Source organism: Capricornis sumatraensis, chromosome 3 (genome assembly GCF_032405125.1).
Source record: "Capricornis sumatraensis isolate serow.1 chromosome 3, serow.2, whole genome shotgun sequence".
Classification (NCBI taxonomy): domain Eukaryota; kingdom Metazoa; phylum Chordata; class Mammalia; order Artiodactyla; family Bovidae; genus Capricornis; species Capricornis sumatraensis.
The window spans coordinates 72,561,838-72,589,275 of NC_091071.1; the positions used below are offsets into that span (position 1 = coordinate 72,561,838).

General features: G+C 42.1%; 1 protein-coding gene across 2 annotated transcripts in view; it reads left to right on the top strand.

Moving 5' to 3' along the window:
- Positions 1 to 27,438, top strand: part of STK39 (serine/threonine kinase 39) — a 316,468-nt gene that overhangs the window by 274,407 nt on the left and 14,623 nt on the right. For both annotated transcript variants that reach the window (XM_068968272.1, XM_068968273.1), the window contains one exon: positions 23,235 to 23,299. In XM_068968272.1, coding sequence (XP_068824373.1) covers positions 23,235 to 23,299 — 65 coding nt within the window. The remainder of the gene's footprint in view (positions 1 to 23,234; positions 23,300 to 27,438) is intronic.

The window sequence follows — 27,438 nt, forward strand, 5'->3', positions numbered from 1 at the left end:
TGCATTTTCTATCTCAGGTCTTAATTTAATCACAGTTCTTGAGGAAATGAGCCTAGGCAGTCTTAATTGAGTGTTTCTATGCCTGTGGAATTTTTTTTTCCTCTGTCGGCATACCAAAATTGAAATCTGTTGAGCTTCAAGTTTTTACCGCAATGCCTCAGAAGCACATTTTAGTCTATAATCCACCTCACATCCTTTCTTCTGCCCTGCCTCCGATTCCTGACAGCTCCTTTTTTTTTTTTTTGGCTGTACTCCAGGGGTTACCACCTAGTGGCCCCCAAGGCTTGGACCTTCTCTACAACTGTATTTTGCCTGGCCTAGACAATGTTCTTAAATTTTGGAATTAGTTGCCAACATTTAAAAAGGAAAGAGTGGACATTAACATCCAGCTCTGACTTGTCTTAGGAAAACCAGAAGATCTGAAAACAGCTGGACTTAAAAGCCTAATGGCAAAAAGTTCTGCTCCCTTCTCTCTGAATGATTTGAATGATTTACAAGACCTGCCTGGCCCCTGAAGACGCTGGAGTGTCTGACCCCTGCAGAGTGTATTTGTGCTAACTGGTGCTGTCTTGTTTTCTGTCTACACACCCAGCACGTCATCTCTGCAGACCTAGATAACGTTAGCTTAAGAATATTTTTCTGAGCAGAATACAAGTACGGTTGTTTCCTCTTGGATTAGGCTATTGATGTAAGGCTCTCCAGCTTTTTAAAGATTCCCATCTCCCACATATCTCACTGGAAATCAACAGCACACTTAGATATGACCTTGGACCAGAAGAATTCAGTAGATACCTAATTGGCCAGTTTAAGAAAAGATTTAATACCAAACCAGTACAGTAGAAAGACCTAAAACCACTTCCTGTAAGAGAGGCAAGGCCATCTGTACTCACGAGGACTGACTATGGATACCTAAGGAGACAGGGACTTCCCAGGGGGCCAGGCGTGGTCAGCTGCGGCCGGTGCCTGCCGGAGCATCCCCTTTAACAACACCTACTGTGGGGTCACTCCTGCTGCGATTCTGTCTCCTGTACAGGGTCCTTCCTCATTTATTAATTCTTTATTGATAGAGCTCATCAGGGCTAAACTCTGTCAGTATGTGTTCCCCACCTGACATGAATGTACACACTCTGTTCCTATGACCAAGTAATCAACACTGGCGTTCTTCCCCAAAGGTGATTCCAGTGTCATCCTAACATCCCGCATTCCTCTTGAGCATTACAATTTTGACCTAACTCCGAGACCTCTTTCACCCCCATCATACTAACTCATTTTAAAACTCTGATTCACATTCCTTTAGGTTATCTTTAGGGAGACTAGCACTCATTAGGTCACCATTTTCCCACTTCTTATATCAGTGCTGCCCAGGGCTGAATAGTCCAACACTAATGATAGCCTCAGACCAGATACACATCTTAAAGTAATGCTCTGTTCTTGGCTTTGTTCTTCTAGTCTGGTTTAGATGTTGACAGTGGAAAGTTCCATCACTGGAGAAGTGTATAAATTGAAAGAAATTCTTATGTTCTCTCAGTAGTGACTTAAAACACTTTTATAGGATTTTGTAGACCAGCAAGGTTCAAGAGTGTTTATAACATCTACTAAGGATTCCCAGGTAGTAAATGTTTGTTACTTGGCCCAACTGGGTAATCTGGATAGTCCTTAAAATTGAAGCTAGCCAGTCCCCATTGTTTTACCAGGGCCTTCCCTCCTAGTCCAGGTTCCTAGGTTGCTGCCACTTTGGACTCTATTTGAGCACTTGTAGCTGATAATACCTGGTAAAGTGAAGTTTCTGGGAAATTCTGGGCATTCAGTGGCTCTGTTGAGAGAGTATACTAATCACTTGATCAAGCTTCACACACACAGGATTTTTTCACTGCTTTGTTGACTGGCGTATCCTTATGTTGTTGTTCAGTTGCTCAGTCGTGTCTGACTTTTTGCAACCCCATGGACTACAGCACGCCAAGCTTCTCTGTCCTTAACTATTTCCTAGAGTTTGCTCAAACTCATGTCCATTGAGTTGGTGATGCCATCCAGCCATCTCATCCTCTGTTGCCCCTTTCTTCTCTTGCCCTCAATCTTTTCCTTAAACTAGAGCACTAGAAGAATAAAATAATACTAAGTGCTTGGATACTCAGTAAATATCTGTTGATCTATTGAATGAATGAATGATGGGTTCACTGAAAACATACCCTTGTACATACTATAAAAATGTAGTCAAATTGCTGGCATGTGTTAGCAGCCAAAATTGGGGTCTGCATTTGTACTGTTTAGATTTATAGACTAAGCAGGATGGGCATTCCAGAGCTTTATGTCTTCCAGAATTATGTCTCGGAAACCGTAAGCTGGAATGCAGTCATTTTTTACTACATTACCCAGGCAAGAATGAATTCATCATTTTTATCTCACCATTTCTCATTAGAAGCCTAATGCCAATATCTCATCTAGAACACTGGCAAATTTCAGATTCTGCTAAACTAAGAATTGAATGCATATTTGAACAGTACACGGTGGGCCTATGGCAGATTAACTTTTAGGAGATGGAAAATATATATATTTGACTGACCTCTCAGACAGTCAGAAATAAATCCTGTGTCTAATCCTTGCCAAAATGTCATTTGGTTGTGAACAGAGCCCCTCATTTGTCTTAAGAGAGCCTGCATATCAAATACCAGGCCGCTGCGGTCTTTTCTGCTTCTCTTTTGTAATCCCAGGCGGTTGCGTCTTGGATAAGGTGGATTGGTGAACAGATATGTCGTCCTTTATCATTAGCTGCATTCATACCTTATTGAAATATCTGAGTTGTGTTTTTTTTAAAGTTTTGTTTCTGTTAACCATTTAGTTTGTGTTTGATCATGTTTCTTTAATTTGTTCTTAAGTTTTCAACCTCTTTCTTCTTTCCAGTTGGCCTCACTACTACATCTAACATTCAATTCTAATAGCCACTAGAAATTTTAACCTACCATCCCTATATTTAAAAATAATTTCTCTTATGTATCTGGGTGGGCAACTGGGATCATTACGTTCCTGTTGCCTCACACCCTGTTTAGTTATTGCTTCTGATGGGTGATGGGTGTGTTTTCCTTTTTTAGTTCAGAATTTCCTCCAATTTAAAAAATTCCCTGTCCATAATGTGTATGATGGAAATAACACTTAATTGGACCAAATGACTATTTCATTTTTGCTCTTCTTTGAAAAAAATATGTTTTTAGATACAGAAATAGGGATGAAAACTTACAAATAATATCCTTGTAAAGTTTCTTGAATAATTCACTTTGGAGTCCAAACCTTCAGCTCAGCCCGATTCAGCCCATCACCCACTCACCGCTGCCTGGCCGTCCTCACCAACGACCTCTTAGGTGTCAAATTTACCACCTCCCTCCCAGCAATGGTTGACTACTTAGCATCTTGGTTTTGTTTTACTTGTTCTTTCATAAAAATCAGATGAATTCCCTGAGCCAAGAACTGTTGGTTCTTGAGGGACAGTGGATAGGAGTGTATTGGGTAGAAGGAGAATTCTACCTGAGGATAGCTATTTAGTAAAGACAGTTTACCTGACAGTTTGCTGTCAGCATCAGTTCCCTGATGTTATCGTCAAGCATTGGACTTTCAAAGCCACATGCGTGGTCCCACTTGACCACATTTTTTTTTTTTTCATTCCTCATTTTAGAGAATGACTGGCTTTATTTGTTAGAGGATAGATCCATGCACATAGTGGTTCGTTATGATGATGGCGAGTGGGTTTACACCCTGAGTGATGGGACATTGATCATAGCCCTGTCCTGGCCTAGTCCTGCGGTATTAATTACGGGATGTCAGTGTTAGGAAGAAAAGTTAACACCTGGGAGTGCCGCTCACCCTGGGTCCCTGGTTTGAGGATGGTGGTGTCTTCAGGGATGCTCTCGGTTCAAGCCATGGGTTATTCATCGTACCCTATTTGTCACCGTGGCTGCCCCCACACAAAAAAGCATAATCCATTAGCAAGCAGTGAAGTGGCCCATCTCCTAACCCACGTTGCCTGCTAGAGGTGTTTTTCCCAATATATCCAGATACCACAGTTTTGGGGGGTTTTTGTTTGTTTTTAGGTGGTTTTAAACACACTCATCATTGCCCAGGAATTTTACTTGCAAATTTCTAAAACCGTCACTTAATATAAACTAAATCCACTCTGTCACCATATTCTATTCCAGCAACACTTTTCTCCCCTTAAAGTAACAAGATGAAGCCTTCACCTAAGAAAACGTTGTTTGTTTGTTTTTCCTTAAAGCAGGAAAAAATACACGGAAGCATCAATAACACAGTAATCCTCAAAGCCTACTTTTCTATAGCTTTGACTGGGACCAGCTGGCAAGTGTTTTCAGTGTTGCGGCATCTGGAAAAATTTGGTTGAAGGACACGAAGATCAAAATTATGATGTGATGATGTTATGTTATGTTGGGAAGTGTTAGCCCCATTTCTTTCTAAAACAGCCAAGGTGGAGAACACAGGGCTTTGTGATGTGTGTTTCTCTTTGCTTCTTTTCTTTGTTCGCTCTTTGGATCCCCAAGGGGATCTTTGTAGAAACCTGGTGGTTGCTTTGCGGTGGCAAAATTGGCTTTTAAATGAATTGGAAGCTGGGCTGGCACCTGTTCTTTGATGTAGGGGAGAGGACCCATACGTGAAGGGCACCAGCAGTGCTTCTTAAATCCCAAATTTTAACTATCTTCAGACAGTAACTGACTGTTCTAAGGAGGCAGCTGTCTGAGCGGCAGCATGCACTGGGGTTGTGTGTACGAGCTCTGGAGAGCCAGACTGCCAGCCTTTGGGTACTCCCCACCCCCTCCCTAGCCATGTAACCTTGGACAAAGTGCTTCATCTCTCAGTTTCCTCTGTAAAATGGGGCAGATGCTAGTTCCAACCTCATGCGCAGGCTGAATATAAGGATTACAAGTTGATACACATAGAACATGGTAAATTTCAGTGAACATGTTATCGATCGTTGATAAGAGTTTACAAACAGAACCACTTCATTATTGCAGTTTGCAGAATTCCTCAAAGTTGAATTGGCAACGGAGGGACATGATCAACCATTGGTCACTCGCCATCAATGAAATTAAAATCTCATTAAAAGGACCACAGAAAGACATGATTAATTGGGTGTTATTTGGAGGCTTCAGTAGTCCCTGGGTGACTAGTTGCAGAATGCTCTCTGATTGTGAAAACATCAGGCTCTTAGCCAGCTGGGATCACCTCTGCTGTGCCCTTCCCAGGACCTGATTAGAAGTTGAGTGATCATCTCCTTAATGATTGGTTTTATTAAATGACTGGACAGCCATGGACAAAATATACCAGTAAGAAAGAGAAATATTATTTACCTTTTGCCTCAGGATTAGCAAGTCTTATTTTTCTCATAACTGCTCTGTTGCCATAGAAGTGTCTGTGAAGAGAAGTGATGTTATCGCAGAGTTTACAAAGGCTGCAGAATCTATACATCCTCACTCTTCTCACAGTTGGCTAATCTAAATCTGTTAATCCTCTGCTTAACATCCTGAAAGTATAGGATTATGATAAGCCTGGAAAGGGGGAAAGAGGGCTTTAGTTTTGTATTGGAACTGCTGTGGAGCTGGGAACTACATTGTCTTCCCTTGAACCCTCCACCCCCACCCCCATTTTTTCAACCTGGAATGGACTTCAGTTGCAGCATTTTATTCGATTTCTTCCAGTGAGTAGGAAAAGCCAGATCCGCCCAGAGTTAAGGAGATCTTGCTGCCTTAAACAGCCTGGGAATAAGCAGCCTTGACTTGTTCTCTGATGCTGCACACACAGTTCAGTCTTGCTTTCCTTTTTCACTGCTGCCAAACATTCTTCTGATGTTTCTTATTCCTTAGTGCATTATTGATGATCATCCCTGAGTCAGCTTCTCTTTTCTGGCTCCTCTTCTGTGTTTTGATTGCTTGTGCCACGCTGCAAGAGGCCCCTCCATGTCCTCCAACAAAAGGGTTCCTTTCCGAAGATAATCAGCAGTTTATTGACGTGGACAGTGAGCTACCTGTGCCATATAATAACCTCACCAGTGTTCCTTTCTTGTCTGTTCCTTTGCCAGAAGTGTTTCATTTGTCTCCCTCTGATTTTTGGTCCCCAAATCAACACGGTATCTATTCCTCTTATTTTTGACTTGCTACCTGCCATAAAGTCTACAGCCATTTTGTTGCACTTAGGTATCTAAGGCAGGTTGATCTCTGTTTATTAGCAATCGGGAGTGGAAATCTGAAATTCAGTTCGTTTTATTATGTTTCATGTACATGCATAGAACTTCTGATAACTGACCCCTTTATAAATAGATAGCATTTCTGAAAGGTTGATAATCTCCTCGTTCTGAAGCTCCACTATCATTGCAAGGACCAAAGCAAAAACTTCAGTAGTTGTTTCTTGGGTTGCTTTAGGTTGGTGTTTTTCCGCATATGAGTGATTTAATCCCCGTTCAATCCTTAGAGACCCAGCACATCCTCCCTGCAGGCTATCTTACTTCCCTTGCCATTCTTTCAAATAATTTCTGATAACAGCAACAAAAAGTATCTTTTTGATAGTTATTTCAACTGATGCTGGCATTAAATGCAGTGTTCCTAAAGCATACATTCAAGATGATCTCTGCTTTCTCTGCTCCAGACAGGGTTGGAATGTCTTAATATTTTGTTGTACGTTCAACCAGATAGTGCTGGCCATGCACATATAACTGGTGAATCCCAGTCTAGAGAGAGAGTAGTGGGATATTTGTAAGACTTAGAAAAGCTGTGGCTACAGACTCTGTGATCTAAATGTCTGGCATACTCTGTATTATCTTTCTTTCCCCAAATACTGCATTCTATTTAATGAGTATGTTAGAAGTTCAGGCCTGTTGTAACAGTGGGTCTTAGGCTGCTAAGAATTTTAAATGTAAGGTTGTTTTGAAGCTGTTGAGTTTTTATGCTGTTTCCTTTTCTAAAATACCTTCTTATAGTTTATAGTAGGCACTGAACAAATGTCTTGATACCCCAAAGCATGCAAGGTAATACTTTTTATTGATAATAGTAATACACTTCGGAGTCCTTGAGGCTATGTTTTACTATTTAGAGAGACACTGTTCCCTCTAAATTAATGCCCTTTACCCACCAAAAGTTCAGTAAGGCTACTGGTTTCATTAAGATGAGCTACCATGTAATAATCTAACTGGTATGCTGTGAAAATGGGTAATAAAGGGATATCAGAATGTCCTCCTGTAGACAATCTCAGATATAGGATAAACAATTTCCTCCCAGGCTTGAATGATGTGCAACAATCCTGCCTGAAGAAGAAAGGCTGGAGTAGATAACCCCTGGATGTTATCAGGGATTATCACATTTTAACCTCCTCATATCAGGACACAATGTAAGCTGCTTTTCCACTGATACTTTTATTCATACAGTGTTTTGGTAAAATATACAAATGTACAAACAAAAATGACCAGTTCTGAAGTTCTTCCACTGATTTTTCTTCTCCCACTGTTATTATTATTTTTTTAATTTGTGTGTAATAATAGCTCTTACTACTGCATCTGTGGTGCAGATGACACCACCCTTATGGCAGAAAGTGAAGTGAAGTGAGTTCGCTCAGTCGTGTCCGACTCTTTGTGACCCTGTGGACTATAGGCCACCAGATCCTGCGCCCATGGGATTTCCTAGGCAAGAATACTGGAGTGGGTTGCCATTTCCTTCTCCAGAGGATCTTCCTGACCCAGGGATCGAACCTGGGTCTCCCGCATTGCAGGCAGATGCTTTAACCTCTGAGCCTCCAGGGAAGAAAGTGAAGAGGAACTAAAAAGCCTCTTGATGAAAGTGAAAGAGGACAGTGAAAAAGTTGGCTTAAAGCTTAACATTCAGAAAACGAAGATCATGGCATCGGGTCCCATCACTTCATGGGAAATAGATGGAGAAACAGTGGAAACAGTGTCAGACTTTATTTGGGGGGGCTCCAAAATCACTGCAGATGGTGATTGCATCCATGAAATTCAAAGACGCTTACTCCTTGGAAGAAAAGTTATGACCAACCTAGATAGCATATTCAAAAGCAGAGACATTACTTTGCCAACTAAGGTCCGTCTAGTCAAGGCTATGGTTTTTCCAGTGATCATGTATGGATGTGAAATTTGGACTGTGAAGAAAGCTGAGTACCGAAGAACTGATGCTTTTGAACTGTGGTGTTGAAGAAGACTCTTGAGAGTCCCTTGGACTGCAAGGAGATCCAACCAGTCCATTCTGAAGGAGATCAGCCCTGGGATTTCTTTGGAGGGAATGATGCTGAAGCTGAAACTCCAGTACTTTGGCCACCTCATGAGAAGAGCTGACTCATTGGAAAAGACTCTGATGCTGAGAGGGATTGGGGGCAGGAGGAGAAGGGGACGACAGAGGATGAGATGGCTGGATGGCATCATTGACTCGATGGATGTGAGTCTGAATGAACTCCGGGAGATGGTGATGGACAGGGAGGCCTGGTGTGCTGTAATTAATGGGGTCGCAGAGTTGGACACGACTGAGCAACTGAACTGAACTGAACTGAAGAAAACATAACAGGAAAGAAAAATGAAGTCCCTCTTAGGAGGTTTCTTATCTGTTCAATTAGGGCAATTAACAGCGAGATACAGTGATTTCTCAATTAATGAATCATTGGGAGGATAAAGCTCCTCTATGTAAGGTTAGTTGCATTAAAACCCACATCCCATGCACCCAGGCATCTTAGAATATACGAGGCAGAGCTGCCTGCAGGAGAGCACCAAAGTCGGGTATTTTAAAGCTCACTTTAATTTATCTTAACCCAGACAATATTTTTTATTTATTAACTTCTTTCAGAGTCTATGTGAGGACATCACTTTACATGAGCAGTAAATATGAATACTGGCTCTACATGTATAAAGCTTTTCATTTAAAAATGTATTAATAAGTTGTCAGGGCTTCCCCAAGTGGCTCAGCAGAAAAGAATCCACCTGCCAATGCAGGAGAGGCCATTTGATCCCCTGGTGGGAAAGATCCCCTGGAGGAGGAAATGGCAACCCATTCCAGGCAACCCATTCCCATGCCTGGGAAATCCCATGGACAGGGCAGCCTGGCGAGTTACAGTCCATGGGGTCCTGAAGAGCCGGACACAATTGAGCAACTAACACGCACACAGTCAGTTGACATATATGATGGTATTTTTAGTTCTAGTCAGCATGTCGCTTGACTGTTAAGGTATTTTTACTTTTACAAAGCCAAACCCAAATTTTATTTCTCCAAGCTTGCATAAATAATAGCATTCCTCAAATAGTACAGTTAACATCATTATTACCTGGTGTCATGTTTAAAGCCCTGTTCCTATAGCAGAAAGTCCGCACTCCCTGGTGGAAGCCTGGCCTCAGCTGGCTCCTCACCTGTGTCTCCCCTCATCCCTGTTTTGCCGAAAGTTTTCACATTTGTCTCAGGTTCAAAGGATTTGTTAACAAAATAAGCCACTCGTTATATATAAATAAATAATACCAATATTTATGAGAGAATTATCTAGCTTACTTTTAATATACTAGCATTAACATTAAAAGAGAAATAGACAGCAGAGGACACATCACCAAATTAGGTTTCAACCACCATCCAGATTCAAACAGTGCTGGGAGGTCCCCAGTGTCACAGCACATCTGGAGTCCCAATTGGCAGCAGGTCCCAGGCAGTGCATCCGCTCCGTGGGTGAGACCTCAGAGATTTGCAGTTCAGTCCTGGCTTATAATCCCAGGTTGAAAACTGTTATCGTCATAAATCTGTGAGCAAATTGCAGCTCTGGTTTCATGTTAATGCTGTTTGTTTTGTCATGTAAAACTTGGAATATTGTTAAACCTGGAGCTTGGTCGGCCAGATCCCCTCCAGGGGCTCAACAGTCTCAAGATTCCTCCTTTCTTACCTGTGGTGCTGAAAGTCCTCCTGCTGGAAGTCAGCAGGCAGAAGCTCACAGTCAGGGCAGTGGCCAAGCAGGTTAGAAGCAAGGTCAGAGGCCTGCTCTGCTTTGTCTCTGAAGGCTGCTCTGCTGTGCTTAGTCACTTAGTCGTGCAGACTCTTTGCGACCCCGTGGCTGTAGCCCGCCAGTCTCCCTGTCCATGGGGATTCTCTAGGCAAGAATACTGGAGAGGGTTGCCATGCCCGGCCCTGGGATGGAACCCAGGCCTCCTGCCCTGCAGGCGGGTTCTCTGTCTGCTGTTTGCCTCTGTGCTGTCCTTGCTCCATATTCCTGCCTCACCAGCAGCACTCATGTGATTATTCCTCTATGAATCCACCCACACAGTAAGCAAGGCAAGGTTTGCATTACTTGCATTTGCATATCCCCTAAATCTAGCAGGAACACCAGCTTAGGGTACACACTCTTGTAAGATTAGTTTAATAATTAGTTTAATAGCTGGATGCTTACAGTATACGTACGAGAATGCTCACCTGCTTTTAAAAAGTAATGGGTTTTAACAAGCAATAGCTTGAATACTCTTGAACCCAACTTCTAACACTCTGTGCTTTGTATCCCCAGCCTTTGCCCTATAACTCAGAGGAGCTGAGCTCTCAGTGATCTCATCAGCTCGTAATATGTCCTCATGATGAAATAGATGCCTGAAGGATCTTTGAGTTAGTACTTCTGCCCACCTCTCCCTGCCTTGAGACTCTGGAGGGTTGGAAACAGCCGAAATTAAGAGTCCAGAAGGCTCTGAGTTTTCAAGTTGGGATGGGAGCAGGCACAGGAATGTAGGAGAACGTAGTCTGAGTCCTACGGTGTACTCGAGGGAGAGGAGACATAGGGCGTTATTTTGACCATCTTGGATAATTAAAAGATGGGGTAAGTGTGAGTTCATACCCAACCTCCAGCCTCCGGAAGACCTAACACAGGAAGCAGGAGTGAGGATGTCTCAAGTTAAATGTGCTTTAATCAGAAGGTATACACCTGAATGCCTGAACTTCTTATAAGTTTAGTCAAATTTTAGGGACAGAGAGGCTTCACCCCTTCCTTCCACCATAAAGGAGAATAATTCCATCTCCACTAGTTTCTAATTGCCTAGCCTTTCCTTACTGTGAAACAGATCCTCTGCTAAGGAGAGAGTAAGGTTCAGATTTAATTGCAGATGCCTAGAAGAGTTAACATGTTATCTTTGAAAATGATAGACCACTAGTTTCTTTTCATTCATTCCATCTTGAGTTATGTACACCTCCTTTGAGGCAGACCCTGTGCTGGGTATTGGGTGTATAGCAGTGAGCTAAACAGACAAGGAGTCTGAGCACCTCCTTGGCCTTTCCCACTTGGGGAGAAGGAAAGTTGTCAGAGAGGTGACTTCTGCAGGGTGAGATGGTCATGTTCAGTGGAGGGTGGAGTTCTCATACAACAAGCTTTGGTAACTTCACCCTAATCAGCTCTGCTTATCTTCTTCACCTTTGAGGTGAGGAGATGTCAGCTTCTGAAAATAATGCTTTCTAATCTTGGCGGCCAAGTACTTGCTGATCTTTTCTCTGTTAACTTGTCCAGTGTCTGCCGGGGGCTAGGCCTAGTGCTGGATACTAATGGGAGATCTCGAGGTGACTGGCAGTGTCTGCTTTCAAGGAACCTCAGCCTGGCCCCTTGTAAGTAGGGTGACCATGTCCTTTGTTTTTTAGGCCATGAACTAACCTAGAGTGAAGACTCAGGCAGCCCTTGTTTTCATTTCTTATTATTAAAGAAGATAATGGTTCAGCCTTGCTCCGTACCATTCACTGGCTACTAAACCCTTACTTTAAAGGCTTTGGAGTATAGCTTGAGAAAGAAAAAAGAGACTTCAAGTGGTAAAGATAAAAGAAGTATCCTTCTCTGGGGCAGTGCCAGGAGATGTACACAGAAGGCCAGCTCTCTCCTCCACTGCGTGGGTGGGCCCCCAGCGTGAGAACTGCTTGTGTCTGGCAGGCTGCCACCGCGTGCCAGGCTCAGACCTTCCGATTTCTCCTCACTTTGTGCTCAGGCCAGGTGACTTGGCCTCACTTGGCTGCGTTGGCCTGTAATTTAAGCAGTATTCCTTGTATCAGAGTGTTTACTGTCTCATTAATTTTAACTTTTCCAAAGTTTTTCCCACCCCAGAAGCCACTGGGTTAATCCTTAAGCCTGTGTGCGTTTTATTAATACATGGCTAAAGCTGAAACTCCAGTACTTTGGCCACCTCATGCAAAGAATTGACTCATTGGAAAAGACTCTGATGCTGGGAGGGATTGGGGGCAGGAGGAAAAGGGGACGACAGAGGATGAGATGGCTGGATGGCATCACCGACTCGATGGATGTGCGTTTGAGTGAACTCCGGGAGTTGGGGATGGACAGGGAGGCCTGGCGTGCTGCAATTCATGGGGTCGCAAAGAGTCGGACATGACTGAGCGACTGAACTGAACTGATTGCAGAAACTCTTTATAAAACAGATTAAGGTAAAACGAGAGTGACAATAAGAAAAAAAAAAAATCCATCCTTTGAAGTTCATTGTTTTATTTCCCTTTGACATCCTTCCTCTGACCAAAATTTTCCTAAAAGTTACAAGATTTTACAAGATTGTAGAGACGGCTTAAAGACTGACACAGACTTAGGTTGTACAGACTTATTTGTGTGAGTGTTTTTGTTTTTAATCAAGGGATTATAGGCACCAACGGGGAGACAGGTCGTTTTTAGTCTTATACATACAGTACACTGGAGAGCAGTCAGCTTTTTGTCTTGGTTGTACTTAGTTAATGCGGGTTTAAGTCTTCCCTCAGCAGTGGTTGTGAGCTTGTCCTCAGATTCCCAGAGTATTTTCTTGGCTTCATGCTTTGGATACAGATAGTCGTGTTAATATTTCGGGAATGTGCCTCTGGGTGTAAGACTCTTCTCTTGGAATCTAGATATCTAGCATAATTAAATAAAACCTTTTAGCTGTGGACATGGAAAAGCTTTTCTTGGTGCCTCCAGAAATCAAAGTTGGATGAATTTCCTATGTCTTATCTCTTCTCCCTTCTGTGATATGATCATTTCCTTCTTTTCTTTAATTCAACTCAGACTTGAGACTTGCACGTTAACAAACCCCCAGGGGAAGAGAACTGAGGTATCTGAGCAGCACAGGAAGCTCTGGGAGACTTTCCAGGATGTAGGCAGGTGCTGCTGGAGCTCTGTCTGATACCTGTATAAATGTGTTATTCATTGGCTACATGGTCTAGAAGATCTGATACACACTCTCGGAACATTTTTCTTCTTAGATGAAGAAATGCCTAGGGTACCTCAACAAAAACTTTTGGTTCTTTGTGGAAAAAAACCTTCACCTTAACCCAGAAAAGCCACACTTGTTTTTATGGAACCTCTTAATACTTTGTCAGAAAGTGGCTATAAAAAGACTCCCAAATATGAACATGGAAGGATGTGCTATTAAGGTAATGCAATTTAAAACTACGGTGAAACTTCACTACGAATTAATTAGAATGGCTAAAATTAAAATGACTAATCACACTAAGTGCTGAAAAGTGTGTAAGAAACTGGATGTCTCTCGTACACTGCTGGTGGCATTATAAAAATGGCACAATCACCCTCAGAAACATTTTGGCAATTTCTTTAAAAGGTAAACATATGTCTACCCTCTGATCTGAGCTTCCCTTGTGGCTCAGCTGCTAAAGAATCTGCCTGCAGTGTGGGAGACCTGGGTTTGATCTCTTGGTTGGGAAGATCCCCTGGAGAAGGGAAAGGCTGCCAACTCTAGTGTTCTGGCCTGGAGAATCCCAGGGACTATATATACAGTCCATGGGGTCGCAAAGAGTCAGACGCGACTGAGCGACTTTCACTTTCACCATATGATCTACCCATTCTACTCCTAGGTGTCTACCCAAGTGAAAGGGAAACATACGTCTATACAAAGACGTGTGTACGAATGTTGATGACAGCTTTATTTTTAATAGCAAACCCTGGAAACAGTCCTGATGTCCATCAAGAGGTGAATACAAAAACAAACTGTCATAGGCTGTATGAGTGGAACACTTCTTAGCAAAAAAAGAATTTCTGATACACCTGCAACATGGATAGATTTCAGAATGATTATGATGTGTGAGAAAAGCCAGACAAAATGAGTACATACCTTATGACTCCACTTTAATGAAATTTCAGAAAATGCAAGCTAGTTTACAGTGACAGAAAATGGAATCGTGGTTTCCTGGAGAGAATAAAAGTGAGGGATAATGGGGTTGATTATAAAGGGTCTGAGGAAATTTTGGGATGTGATGAATATGTTGATTATCCTGCTTGTGTTGATGGTTTTATTAGCTTATAACACCTGTCAAAATTCACCACATTGTACTCTGTAAATAGGTACAGTTTATTGTATGTCACTTATACTAAAGTAAGGCTGTTATAAAAAGAAACAAAAGGCCCACCTCCGAGTTGCTTGCATTAGTGTAAGAGAAGATGGTAATAAATATTTGGAACAAGGATTATTGAGGTTATTAAGGACATGACCCCATAAGAATCTGGTAAAAGCTACACTCCCTTTCCCCAGTAATGAAGACAAAATTTTGCCTACAATTTAGAGGGTTCCAATACTAAAAATCCCAGGCTAATAGAATTCTTCCTTTTTTTTTTTTTTTAAAGAACTAACATCCTTTCAACAACTGTGTCTCCTAAGCAGTAATCCTCTTTTCTCTTCCAAAACAAATAAATACATTCTTATCTTTATCTCAGATGAACGTTGGGTATTCTTGGCAAGCACAACTTTAAAGTTTAGCCATTGTTCACAGTAAACTATAAACAGAATGGTGCATCACCTCTACCAGCTAAGTGAGGCTGCAGTTGCATTGATTATACCATTTCATTGCTTTCAAAGTGAACGATAATAACATAATGATTATCGGACACTTTGATTACCACGCTCTAGTCCAGTTCATAAAACTATACCTTAAGCACAGTAAAGGAAGTTCAGGATAAAAATATCAGTTTTATTATTATATTTTAGAGGACACATTCAATACAGCCACTTTAGCTATTCCATACTGTTTCAGACTTATCCATTACACCAGGATAATAGTAATTAACTGGAATCTGCCCAAACCTTAATGAGAATGGCAAGTAGATTTCTGTTTCTATTATTTCCCCATAATCCCTTCCTGCTACATGTAAATAATAATACTCGACTCTATTTAAAATTGTGATGTCAAAGGTTGCTTGCTTATAGTACCTGTAACATTCCTAAAATCTCTTTTAAACTACTGCCTTTCCCCATCATCCAGGATCCCAATTTTGAGCAAAATGCAAAGAAAAATGTCATATGATACACTGATTTCCCCCCTTTTCCCTGAACATTTTATCTATCATTTGTCCTGTCCTAAAATTTTAATAATGAGAACACCTTCTGAGATGATTGTATAATGTCTATCCATGGATGGAGTCCTAAGTTTTCCCAGGGAGATGACTCGGAGGCATACGTTTGCATGCAGGTGATTTTTTGAGGAGTGCTTTCATGGCTGACATCTGTGAGGGGCTAAAGGAAGTAGAATTTTGCAGATGGAAGAATTAAAACTAGGATTCAACCACAGCCAAAGCCGTCGCTAATCCCACAGGGAGCTTTGGATCAGAGCTGACCCTTGGAATGGTCCTGCCTTGGGGCATTGGGGCCTTTCTGCCCTCATGACCAGTCCATTGACACAGGCTGCCTTTGGGGAGAGACAGCACACTTTGGTGAAGGGAATCCCCAAAGAGGGATGAAGCTGAGACTCATTAGCCACGAGAAACCCCTGCAGATGGCAGGGCGGTTGCCTCGTTCCTGAAGAGAAGGCCTTGGCAGCACCGTATAGCGCTCACTGCTGTGGTCCTGCGTGGACCCATCTGGGGACTGTTCCTCCGGGCATGGGCGCTCTCATTTCCCAGGGGAGAGCTGTACCAGGGAAGGTCAGTGCTGTGACCTTTGGTCCCTACTGTGGCAGCTGGCCTTGAGGTCATGCCAGTACTCACCATGTTCATCACTGTGGGTTCCCTTTGTCTGGGGGCCCACGTATGCTAGTCTGGCTAGTTTACCTGGAAAGTGAGCTAGACTCTCCTCTGAAAAAAAGGAGTGAAATTCAGTCAATCTTGGTGCTTCCTTGTGGCTGAAATAGAGAGAAGGAGATAGAGATGAAAAGAGATAAATCACTGCAAATCTATATTAAAGGCAAAACTGTCGGAAATTGCAGATAGATTTGCAGACAGATGAGAGGTAACAGATGAGAGAAATGGGTCAAGATAAATCCTGGGTTCCAGTTCAAGATGTTGACACAGGAGGATGCTGAAATCAGCCATAGACACACTGAATCTGTAGCTATGTGTGGAATAATTTCCTTTGAAAGAAACCCCCAAGTTAGCTGGGCAGCTCCTTCATATCAGGCAAACGAGAAAAAGCCCACACTGAAATGAGTGGAAGGGGCTGAGACACAATTGTGCCCTATGGCCCATGATGACATGATGTCCCACACTGGAAGGGAACTCAACTCCAAGCTTCTCCCTGAGGAGGGTTTGAAGCCCACCTCTAGCACCCCAGCTTTTAAGACCTGCACTTGAGAGATGAGCCCCCAACCCATCTAGCTTTGAAAGCCAAAGGGGCTCGTGTCCACAGAATACATGAGGCTACAGTGGGCTGAGAAACACTTGTCAGTGGGCTTTTGGGGACTCACTGTGGCTCCACCCTGGGCCCGGCATGTGGTGATGGATATTGATTAGACCTGATGTGGGGATGATACATAACATATATATACATAAAAAATATGTTGTACACCTGAAACTAATATGGTATTATATGTTATTTATAGCTCAGTTTTATTTTATTTTTTACTTTACAATATTGTATTGGTTTTGCCATACATCAACATGAATCCACCACCAGCACCACTCGGCATACATACGAGGACACCAGAATTGAAAGAGACATAGATCTCAGTTTTAAAAAACACATGGCCAGTCTTTATTATTTTTTTTACTAAAGTATAGTTGATTTGCAATGTTTTGTTAATTTCTGCTGTGCAGCAGAGAGATTCAGTTATACATATACATACATTCTTATATTCTTTTCCATCATGGTTTATTCACAGGATAGTGAATATAGTTCCCTGTGCTGCACAGTAGGGCCTTGTGGTTTATCCACTGTATGTATAATAGCTTGCATCTCCTACTCCCAGCTCCCAGTCCATCCCTCTCCCGCTCTCCCTGCCACCCCTTGGGGATCACAGGTCTGTTCTCTGTGTCTGTGAGTCTGTTCATTTGTGCCGTATTTTAGATTTCCACATAAGTGATATTATATAGCATTTGTCTTTCTCTCTGACTTAGTGTGATCATCTCTGAGGCCATCCACGTTGCTGCAGGTGGCATCGTTTCGTTCTTCTACGGCTGAGTAGTATCCCTCGTGTCTGTGTACTGCATCTCTATCCTTTCCTCTGTTGATGGACATTCAGGTCGCCCCCATGTCTTGGCTGCTGTGAATAGTGCTGCTGGGAACACAGGGGTGGGGATATCTTTTTGAATGATAGCTTTTTCTGTGTATATGTGCTCAGGACTGGGATAGCTGAGTCATACAGTAATTACAGTTTTATTTTTTTTGAGGCACCTCCATACTGTTTTCCATAGTGGCGGCATCAGCCACTAACAGTGGTTGATGATCATCCCACCAACAGTGTAGGAGAATTGCCTTTTCTCCATACCCTGCCCAGGATTTGTTATTTTGTAGACTTTTTAATGATGACCATTCTGACTGGTGTGAGGTGGTCTTTCATTGTGGTTTTGATTTGTCTTTCTTTAGGAATTAGCGATGCTGAGCATTTTCCATGTGCCTGTTGATGACCAGTCTTTAAAGTCATGGTCGCCTAGGGATACTGAGTATTCATTGGAGATGAGCCAAGAGTTAATTGATTTGCTTTGGGAAAATAAACTAGGTTACTGCTTAGGAGACACATTTGTAGACCTCCTAAGATATGAATAATTCTTCTGTAAGAGGGTATTAACCCAAGATTTTTAGAGTCCTTGAACCCTCTATGTTGACACTACGTGTCAGGCACTAGGAACGTAGCAATGAACAGACAGGTAAAGTTCCTGCAGTCACTGGAGTTTCTGTTTCTGTGCCTTGTGGGGAGTGGGGTGGTGAGTGAAAAGCTGTATCCAGAAATTCATAAATATATAGCAGGTCTGGTGATGATAAATACTATGAAAAAAGTTCTAGGGAAAGAAGTAGAGAGTGGGCTGTGTAGGGGTATTGATAGGGTAGCCGGAGATATGTGAGCAGCAGCTTGGAAGGGAGAGTCATGGAGAAGCAGGGAACAGCGTGCACAGAGGGTCTTGAGTGGAAGCTGGCTCTGAGCACCTGGGAAGCAGACCCGAGGCTGCTGTGATTGGAGCAGGGGCAGCTGGAAATGGAACGATGTGGGATGAGGTCAGACGTGGACTGGGAGGCTTGCTCCTTGTAGAGACTGCTTTTTCACTCTGAGCTGCAAAGCGGGCAGGGGACTTTGAATAGAAAAGTCACATACTCTAATTATATGTTAGAAGGCTCATCTGATTGCTGGGTGGAGGTCAGACCTGAGTGAGTGGGATGGGAGCAGGGAGACAACAGGTTATTGTAGAAATCTAGAGAAGATGGTGGAGGTTATACGTGTAGCAGTTGAGGTCATGAAAAATCATCACTTTCTGTGTAGGTGGATATATGTCTCATATATATATGAAACATATGAGACATATATATATATATGACATATATGGCGTTTCCAGTAGTCATGTACTGATGTGAGAGTTGGACCATAAAGAAGGCTGAATGCTGAGGAATTGAAGCTTACTAATTATGGTGCTGGAGAAGACTCTTGAGAGTCCCTTGGACAGCAAGGAAGTCAAACCAGTCAGTCCTAAAGGAAATCAGCCCTGAATATTCATTGGAAGGACTGATGCTGAAGCTTGAAGTTCCAATGCTTTGACCACCTGATGTGAAGAGCTGATTCACTGGAAAAGACCCTGATTCTGGGAAAGATTGAAGGCAAGAGGAGAAGAGGGCGACAGAGGATGAGATGGTTGGATGGCATTGCTGACTCAATGGATGTGAGTTTGAGCAAACTCTGGGAGATAGTGAAGGACAGGGAAGGCTGGCATGCTGCAGTTCATGGGGTCACAAAGAGTTGGACACGACTTACTGACTGAACAACAGGAATGAATGCATGTATGTCAACGTTAAACCTTTTGCATAGAAGGCTGATTTTGTCTGAGGTATCCTTATATAGTGGGGAAATCAGATGAAAAAAACACAATTTCAGTACTTGGTGGTAGAGATGTAGAGGAGAGTGAGGGTTACAGAACTTTTCCTGGGAAAAATTTCAGGGTAGGAAATGGCAAAAAGAAAAAAAAGTACCTAGGGAGGTAGGTGAGGCTGGACCATGGAGGGTCTGATGGACCACATTAAAAACTTGAGCTTTATCCCAAAGTTGATGGAAACAATTAAAAAGTATTACCTAAGGAGGCAACATGTTCCAATTTATGACTTAAATTCTCCAGGAGAAACAGGGCTCTTGAGACGTTTAGACTGAAGGCAAGGAAACCAGTTAAGATTTGCAGGTGTCCCGGGTAGAGGCAAGAAGCTAATGTTTATTATGCACTTGCTACACATCAGGCACCATTCTAAGCACTTTGCTATTAACTTAATCCTAAGACCAACCCTGTTAGTAGGCACCATTACCATCTACCTCTTACAGGCACGTAACTTCTAGCACAAAGAGGCTAAGAAAACTTGCCCAAGTTCATGGGGCCATGCAGCTCTAAGGAGGGGGGATTTGAACGCAGGCACCCTGGCTGGAGAATTCAGGCTGTTGCACACTGTGCTGCGCTGCATCTCCTGAAGATAAGAGCCCAGACATTTGGAGAAAATTATAGGGTGGATCTCTTCCTTTGTCCCGAACTGAGTTGTTAATTAGCCATGACTTTGCAGTAGTGTTCCAGCAGTATCTAAGAAACCCAGCCTCCTAGCCTCTCCTCTCCTCCTTATTTCGAGCTTGAATTCTCTTTTGGCACCCATGTCTCTCTCTTTGTAATCTCGTGCCACCTTTCTGTACCCATGCAACCTACAGGGTGTGTTTTGAGTAAAACATTCTATGATGTTATCATCTTGTCAGGTAACCCAAGTCTGTGCTTTTGTCTCAGAATTTCTTGCTCGGGGAATACATCAGCCTTGGGGTTCATTTGGTGTGCTTTTCCCCAAAGCTTTTGTTTGAGAATAGTTCCAAGTAAGTCACCTCCATTAGAACATCACTACGATATGAGATTAAGGTGAAACACGCTAGCACGTGGGGAGAAAAGTTCATGTTTTGAATGATCACTCAGAATACAAACACAAACTGTAAATAGCCATTATCTAACTGTGACTTTGCTGTCAAAGTGTGCAGAATTTGAGTAGTACAAGGAAATTATGGAGAAGCCAGTGTCTGGAGAATGCCTGATTTCGTTTGCCAGAGAGATATCAACTCCATTATCCCCTGGGACAGTCCTGTTTCCTTCTCTGTTAGATTCACGGGAGTATTGAACATTAGCATCCTTTTCCCATGTGGTTAATGTTATTATTACAGCTTTATAAAGGACAATACTTAGGCCAGATGTTATCCAAGAGAGCAGACAGAGACTTCTAGCCCTGATAGAGATTCAAGCCTGAAGTGTGATGCAGGGACACAAGAATAGAAAAAAAAAATAGACTGTTCACACGAAGGTGTCATGTACCCCAGTGTAGGCAAGAAGGCCTCAGTATCACCTGTGTCCTGTGTGGTCAAGACACAGAGAGAGCACCAAGACCAAAGGCAGTAGGCTGGGGAGGAGGGGAGGGGCAAGTTCAAGGAGTAACACAGTCTGCCTCAGAAACTAGGTGAGTGAGTCTTACTTGGGAAAGCTGAGAGGGATCCGAAATGAGTTGACGATCACTGAGTTTAGAAGGGCCCCCGCCTTTTTTTTTTTTTGGAAACTAGAGTATCTTAAAACATGAAGTTATCAGCACATACTTAAGGAAGTCTAAAGTAACAACCAGCCCTTCCTTCTCAGCTCACGTTCCAGGTAAGGAGTGTTTTTTTTATTTTAGAACTCCAGGTGCAGTCAGGAGAAGGGAGAAAACAGTGACACCCATCTTTTTAATGAGCATTGCTGCTAGAAGAGGAATTAGCATCACCCTGAGTTTTATGTGATGTCAGTTAAATGAAGTTATTTTGTAGCACTTTACAACAAATTAGAATCAACTAAATTGAAAATAAGCCTAGCAGCTGGGATAAGTAATCAGGTAAGTGGCCAGTTTTGCTATTTTTGCTTTGAGCAGAAGACAGAATTTGAATTTCTAATGTCCTTCGAGGTGCAGGGTTCACAACTGGGGATGTGGTTTCTGGGATGATTGTTTAAGATGCCAGCAGCTCAGTGTTGCCCTCCAGGCTGTAGCCTGCTTCTAGCCACGTTCCTTGGAAACTAGCCCTAGCGCAGATGTGTGTCCACCAGAGAGAGGGTTGTGAATTAGTGTAGGACGCAGCTCTGCTTTTGGCGGAACGTTAGAGCGCAGACTGGAGATAGATGACCCAGAACAAGGCAGTAAATCATCTGCATTAGTGGAGAGACTCTAATGAAAGGGCTGAAATTCATGTGGGGACTTTATGGCCACTCATGAAATCAGCTCAGATCCAAAGAACTATTAGAACACTTTTATGCTTTAAGAAGAGGGTGACTCTGTTCAGTTGCTGCAATCTGCATATAGTCAGAACGCCCTGACATCATACTGGCTTTAGTGGGCAGAATGTTACAGCAGGGCTTTGCACTCCATGAGCCGGTATTTCTCGTTGATTAGCAGATGATTTTTGTATCTGAGATAAGTTTGGGAAACTGTGGAGGAACCCAAAAGAAGATGGAGGTTGGTGGCTCAGGATCTTTATGTGATATGTGTGTACATTTGCTTGTGTGGGCAAAAATACAGCAGAGAAAAAGATGAATGGGGGCGAGGGGTGTTAGCACAAATGAAACTTTGTCAGTTACTCAGATTGGGAGTATTAAGAGGTCAAGATGAAGATAAAATGGTGTTTGCAATTACGGTTTATGAAGAGAAACAGGCCGTAGTGAAGATTTAATTTTCATTTCTTTTCCTCTGCAGCAGATGGATTAAATGAAACTATTCTGTCAAAAATCCATGTATCTAGGTTGTTTTCAGCCTACCTTAGAGAAAAATAAAATTTGCACAGATTATTTTCTACTTAGAAACTTTATACTTGAAACATTTTTCTCAAAATGTTTGTATGTTTACTATTTTTCTCTTAAATTTTTTCTTCAAGTATTCAGATAACTTTTTAGATGGCTGATTATTGAAGCGGCGGGGGATTTTCCTCTTGGAAAATAAAAATGATGGACAGGACTTTCTCTTAATTGCTTCAACACCAACTTCTCTTTCTTGGACCAACAGCATGTACTTGACATTCAGTGCTTTATACTTTGGGTCTGGAGGTAGAAGGAGCAAGGTGTTAAATTTTTATCAGCATCATCTCATGAGAATCCTGTTCATAAACAGGACCCTATGCAGGGAAGGCTGACTTCTCTATGAAGCATCATGGCACCACAGAGAGCAGGACAGATCTCTGATGAATCTGGCTATTACGAAAAATGTATCTGCACTACTGAGCTCCAAATGGACAACCTCTAGTGCTTGACCCTGTTCAGCCAACTCAGGTGTTGCTCAGGGTGGTATTCACTGCTTTGACAGATCACTGCTCTGAAAGCACTAAGACACATGCCTGAGTTGTGGAGGTTATCCACTGTATTTTATTACTTTGATAAAAATGGGTGCAGAGAACTGAGTGAATTTATAGGGACAGGAGTTCAAAATGCTGACCTATTATTTCCAGAGAAACCAGTTTCCTCTTTGTTTTGAACTACCCTGTCCTGGCTAATACATCTCTTATTAATGAGTGTTGAGAAAATCCAGGTAGTGGAAACACTGGGGGCTACTATCATTTTCTACTTTCCGCTAGTAAATAATTTCTCTTTTATTGTAGAAAATGTGGGACCAGTGTACACTGATTAATTGATGCACTGAAGATGTAGGTTGTGGTAGAAAATGTCTTTATGAGAGTAATTTGGTCATTTATATGGACTTTGAATGTCTGTGGAAGAAATTATTTTGCAGGTTATTGCATCATTAGTCAAATTTTCTGAAGCACTGATGTGAAAATCCACTGTTATTGGAAATAATGTGGACACTTTTTCTCTGTGTTTATATTTTACAGTGGCTGCTAATTTACAGAAGATTGTAGATGATCCCAAAGCTTTAAAAACATTGACATTTAAGTTGGTAAGTGGAAAGTTACGGAATGAAGGTAAAGATTTCGCCATGCTGTGCCAACAAGTAATAGTAATATCATTTAAGAACCTGTTGCATAATTCTGTTGTTGGTTTGTGGAGGTAGCGAAGTGGGAATCCATTTCTGCATTCGTTATTTGGCTGGTCAACATGAGAATTTTTTTTTTTTTAGTTAGAGTATAATTGATCCAGAAGGGTGTGTTAGTTTCAGGTGTACAGCAAAGTGAATCAGTTATACATATATCTGCTTCTTTTTTTCAGATTCTTTTCCTGTATATGTCTGTACAGAGTATTGAGTAGAGTTCCCTATGCTATATAGTAGGTCCTTACTAGTTATATACTTTATGTAGTGTGTATATGGCAGTTTCAATTTCCCAGTTTATCCGTCACCTTCCCTTTCCCCGCTGATAACCGTAAGCTTCTTTTCTACATCTATTACTCCATTTGTTTTGTAAATAAATTCATTTGTACCATTTTTTTAGATTCCACATATACATGGTATCATATGATATTTGTCTTTCTCTGACTTACTCATTATGACAGTCTCTACATCCATCCACAATGCTGCAAATTGGCATTATTTTGTTCTTTCTTATGACTTGGGAATACTTTTCTAATCATGACTGGAAATTTCCTCTTCCATAATTGTGGTTTGTTCTTTTACCGTCACATCTTTAAGAGTAGCCATTTGAGAAGTCTTGAAGTCTGTACCCTTTTGCTTCCAGTTTGTACGGCAACTTGACCAGAAAGACAAATTAATCTGAGTTTGAAGCAACACTCTTTAACAAAGCCAAGTGGTCCTAACTTTTAAAAATTGAGGCCGATTGCTGTAGAAATTGTTTAAGTAACTGGAAGCGATTGTAGAACTGCGCTCTGAAAGCTAGTGAACCAAAGACATGACGTTTTAACTCCACATTTCAAATCACAGTAACAGATTCTCATAGAGAGGAAATATTCCAGCAGTTTTTCTGCACTAGTAGATTTTAAGTTTATAAACTAGGGTGGCCACAGAGATACAGATATGGAGCATTCTGGGGTCCTTGTGAAACTAAGAGCCTGTTATCCTGGCTAGAAATGGAGGGAAGTCCAGCTAGTCAAAAGTGATGCTTTTCTGGAAAGTTTTTGCAGACGGTATAGTAAATGACTAATTTTTTAAATTATAAATTAATCTTAGCAAGGGCCAGCCAGAGTGCTAAGCAATTTAAGATCTAGATGACCAACACTTTGCTGTGCACAACATATTAATGGCCTTTTTTATTTCCTGTGAAAATTTAATGGAAAATGTGCATGGCCCAAAAATGCTAAATGATTCGTTACAGTAAATGTTAGCCTAGTGCTAATTGACTTTCTGGACCTTGCTCCTCATCTAATTTCAGATGGCCAGGCTGAGTGGTAAAAGAAAAACACAAAGATTTTCACAGAAAGAATTCAGCTGAAGAAATTAAAGAACATTTTAGTCAGACAAAGAGTGAGAAATTAACAAATTGGAAAATTTATCTTCTAGCTTAGGACTCTTCTTTTCACTTCTGTTATGTTTCTAATTCACTTGCATCTTGTAAACGTATTTCATTTATATGAGGATATATCGACAAGAAAAATGGAACCCTGTGTCTGCATTTCAAGTCAGAACTAACGTTTCTTTATTCATTTTTATTCTGCAAAAAAAAGAAGTTACAGCATATAATACCTCCAGGATATTTTCCAAACTTTGAACATGTAAACCTAGGGACAAGAGATTAAAACTTTAATGCTGGCTTATTCTCATTGTCTCTAAATTCTCTTACCTATAAAATAGGAGTGTCTACCCCAGCCCTTTCATAGTAGTGAAAGTGAAGCCGCTCAGTCATGTCCGACTCTTTGTGACCCCATAGACTGCAGCCTACCAGCCTCCTCTGTCCATGGGATTTTCCAGGCAATAGTACCGGAGTGGATTGCCATTTCCTTCTCCAGGGGATCTTCCCAACCCAGGGCTCGAACCCGGGTCTCCTGAATTGTAGACAGACGCTTTACCGTCTGAGCCGCCAGGGAAGTCTGCTCATAGTTCTGAAGGTTTTGTAAAAACACCCTCTGTACTGTCCCTAGGTAAACCATAAGAATAATGTGGAACTCGCCCTCATCTTCTCTCACCAGTTTGTTAGTTCCCTGGATTCCCTCTCTTGAGTCTCTCTTCCTCCCCATCCTCAGCCCCCCTAGTGGGATCCTCTTCGGGAACTGCACTTCCTGCCTATAACTTGCCAGCCTCCAGCTCTGTTTACCACAGTGAGGCTAAACCTGAGTAATTCTTCCTTAATTCCAGTTCAGTTCAGTCGCTCAGTCATATCCGACTTTTTGTGACCCCATAAACCGCAGCACGCCAGCCCTCCCTGTCCATCACCAACTCCCAGAGTTTACTCAAACTCATGTCCATTGAGTTGGTGATGCCATCCAACCATCTCATCCTCTGTCGTCCCCTTCTCCTACTGTCCTCAATCTTTCCCAAGATCAGGGTCTTTTCCAATGAGTCAGCTCTTCACATCAGGTGGCCAAAATATTGGAGTTTCAGCTTCAACATCAGTCCTTCCAATGAACACCCAGGACTAATCTCCTTTAGGTTGGACTGGTTGGATCTCCTTGCAGTCCAAGGGACTCTCAAGAGTCTTCTCCAACACCACAGTTCAAAAGCATCAATTCTTCGGCACTCAGCTTTCTTTATAGTCCAACTCTCACATCCATACATGACCACTGGAAAAACCATAGCCTTAACTAGATGGAACTTTGTTGACAAAGTAATGTCTCTGCTTTTTAATATGCTGTCTAGGTTGTGTCATAACTTTTCTTCCAAGGAGCAAGCGTCTTTTAATTTCATGGCTGCAGTCACCGTCTGCAGTGATTTTGGAGCCCCCAAAAATAAAGTCAGCCACTGCTTCCCCATCTATCTGCCGTGAATCCTTAATTCCAAAATGCCCCCAGAGACTTGACTGACTCTCCACTGTCCTCTTCTGGAACTCAAACAACGTGGCTAAGGAGGTACAGCCCAATCAAACCTCCTTTAGATCCTGCTCTGCCTTTCTTTACCCCACCCCCCATTCATTCCTTTTTTTCTCTAGTCCTGTTCCTATTTTCCTCCACTGGCCCTTTAAATGTACTTTTCCCTCTTACTAAGATATCCTAGTCTCCCAACTTCACCCAGCCTGGTCTCTGACTCACCAATACCTAGGCACGTTCCAGTTTTCTGCTTTAATTTCACTTATCCAGCAAGCTCTTTCGGACATCCAATCCTGGTCTTGATTCTCCTCCAGTATTCTCTCTTAGGAAGGTTATATTATATTGAAGTTTCTAGGTTGGTGTATTTCTCTCCCTCAGTTCTATTATTGTTACAGCTCAAGCAGGCAGGATTTCTCTGCTCCTGTCTCATAGTAGGAAGGGTTTGAAACAACAGACTGGTTACAGCTCAAGCTCTTTTTATTAAATAGGCGGAAGATGCCCAACCCTGAAGGAGTATCAATGATGCCTCTTGACTTCCCTTTTTATACTCCCTGTCTCCTCCTCTTGGTTCATGTCCTGTGCAGAATGCAAATAGGTACACTCACAGACAATCAGGGAATGGGACATGTCTGGGCACATGCAAAATAGTGATTTCACATATTCATCTAGATGGGTGGGGACTGAGAGTTTTGATTGACACTTGCAAGTTGCACAACAGGCTCTATTACTTATGTCTTTCGCATAATTCAGTCTGTTATAATCAAATGTATGTATGTATAGAATATTTATGAATCCTTTACAGACTGCTAGCTGCCTAACGTTACTTGACACAGCTGTGCATGTATGCATGTGCTGGAGTTGGAGAAGCCCCTGTGGTTAGTTTGTATCCACTGTGTGCCTAGGGCGTACTTGCAGGAGTGGGAAAAATCTCTGAGGTTCTTTTTGTAGCATATCTGTGAGCTTTCCTGGGCGTTTCTGGGGTAGGGTTTAGAAATCAGCTTGCATCCTTTTTAGCTAGGTCACCTTCATCCCTCATCCCTTAACTTCCTGCCTAACAAAATGGTATAGAATCTTATTTGTGTCTCTAATGTACATCTAGAGGCTCTTCTGTCTTGGATCTCCTGGACATGGAACAACAGACTGGTTCCAAATAGGAAAAGGAGTACT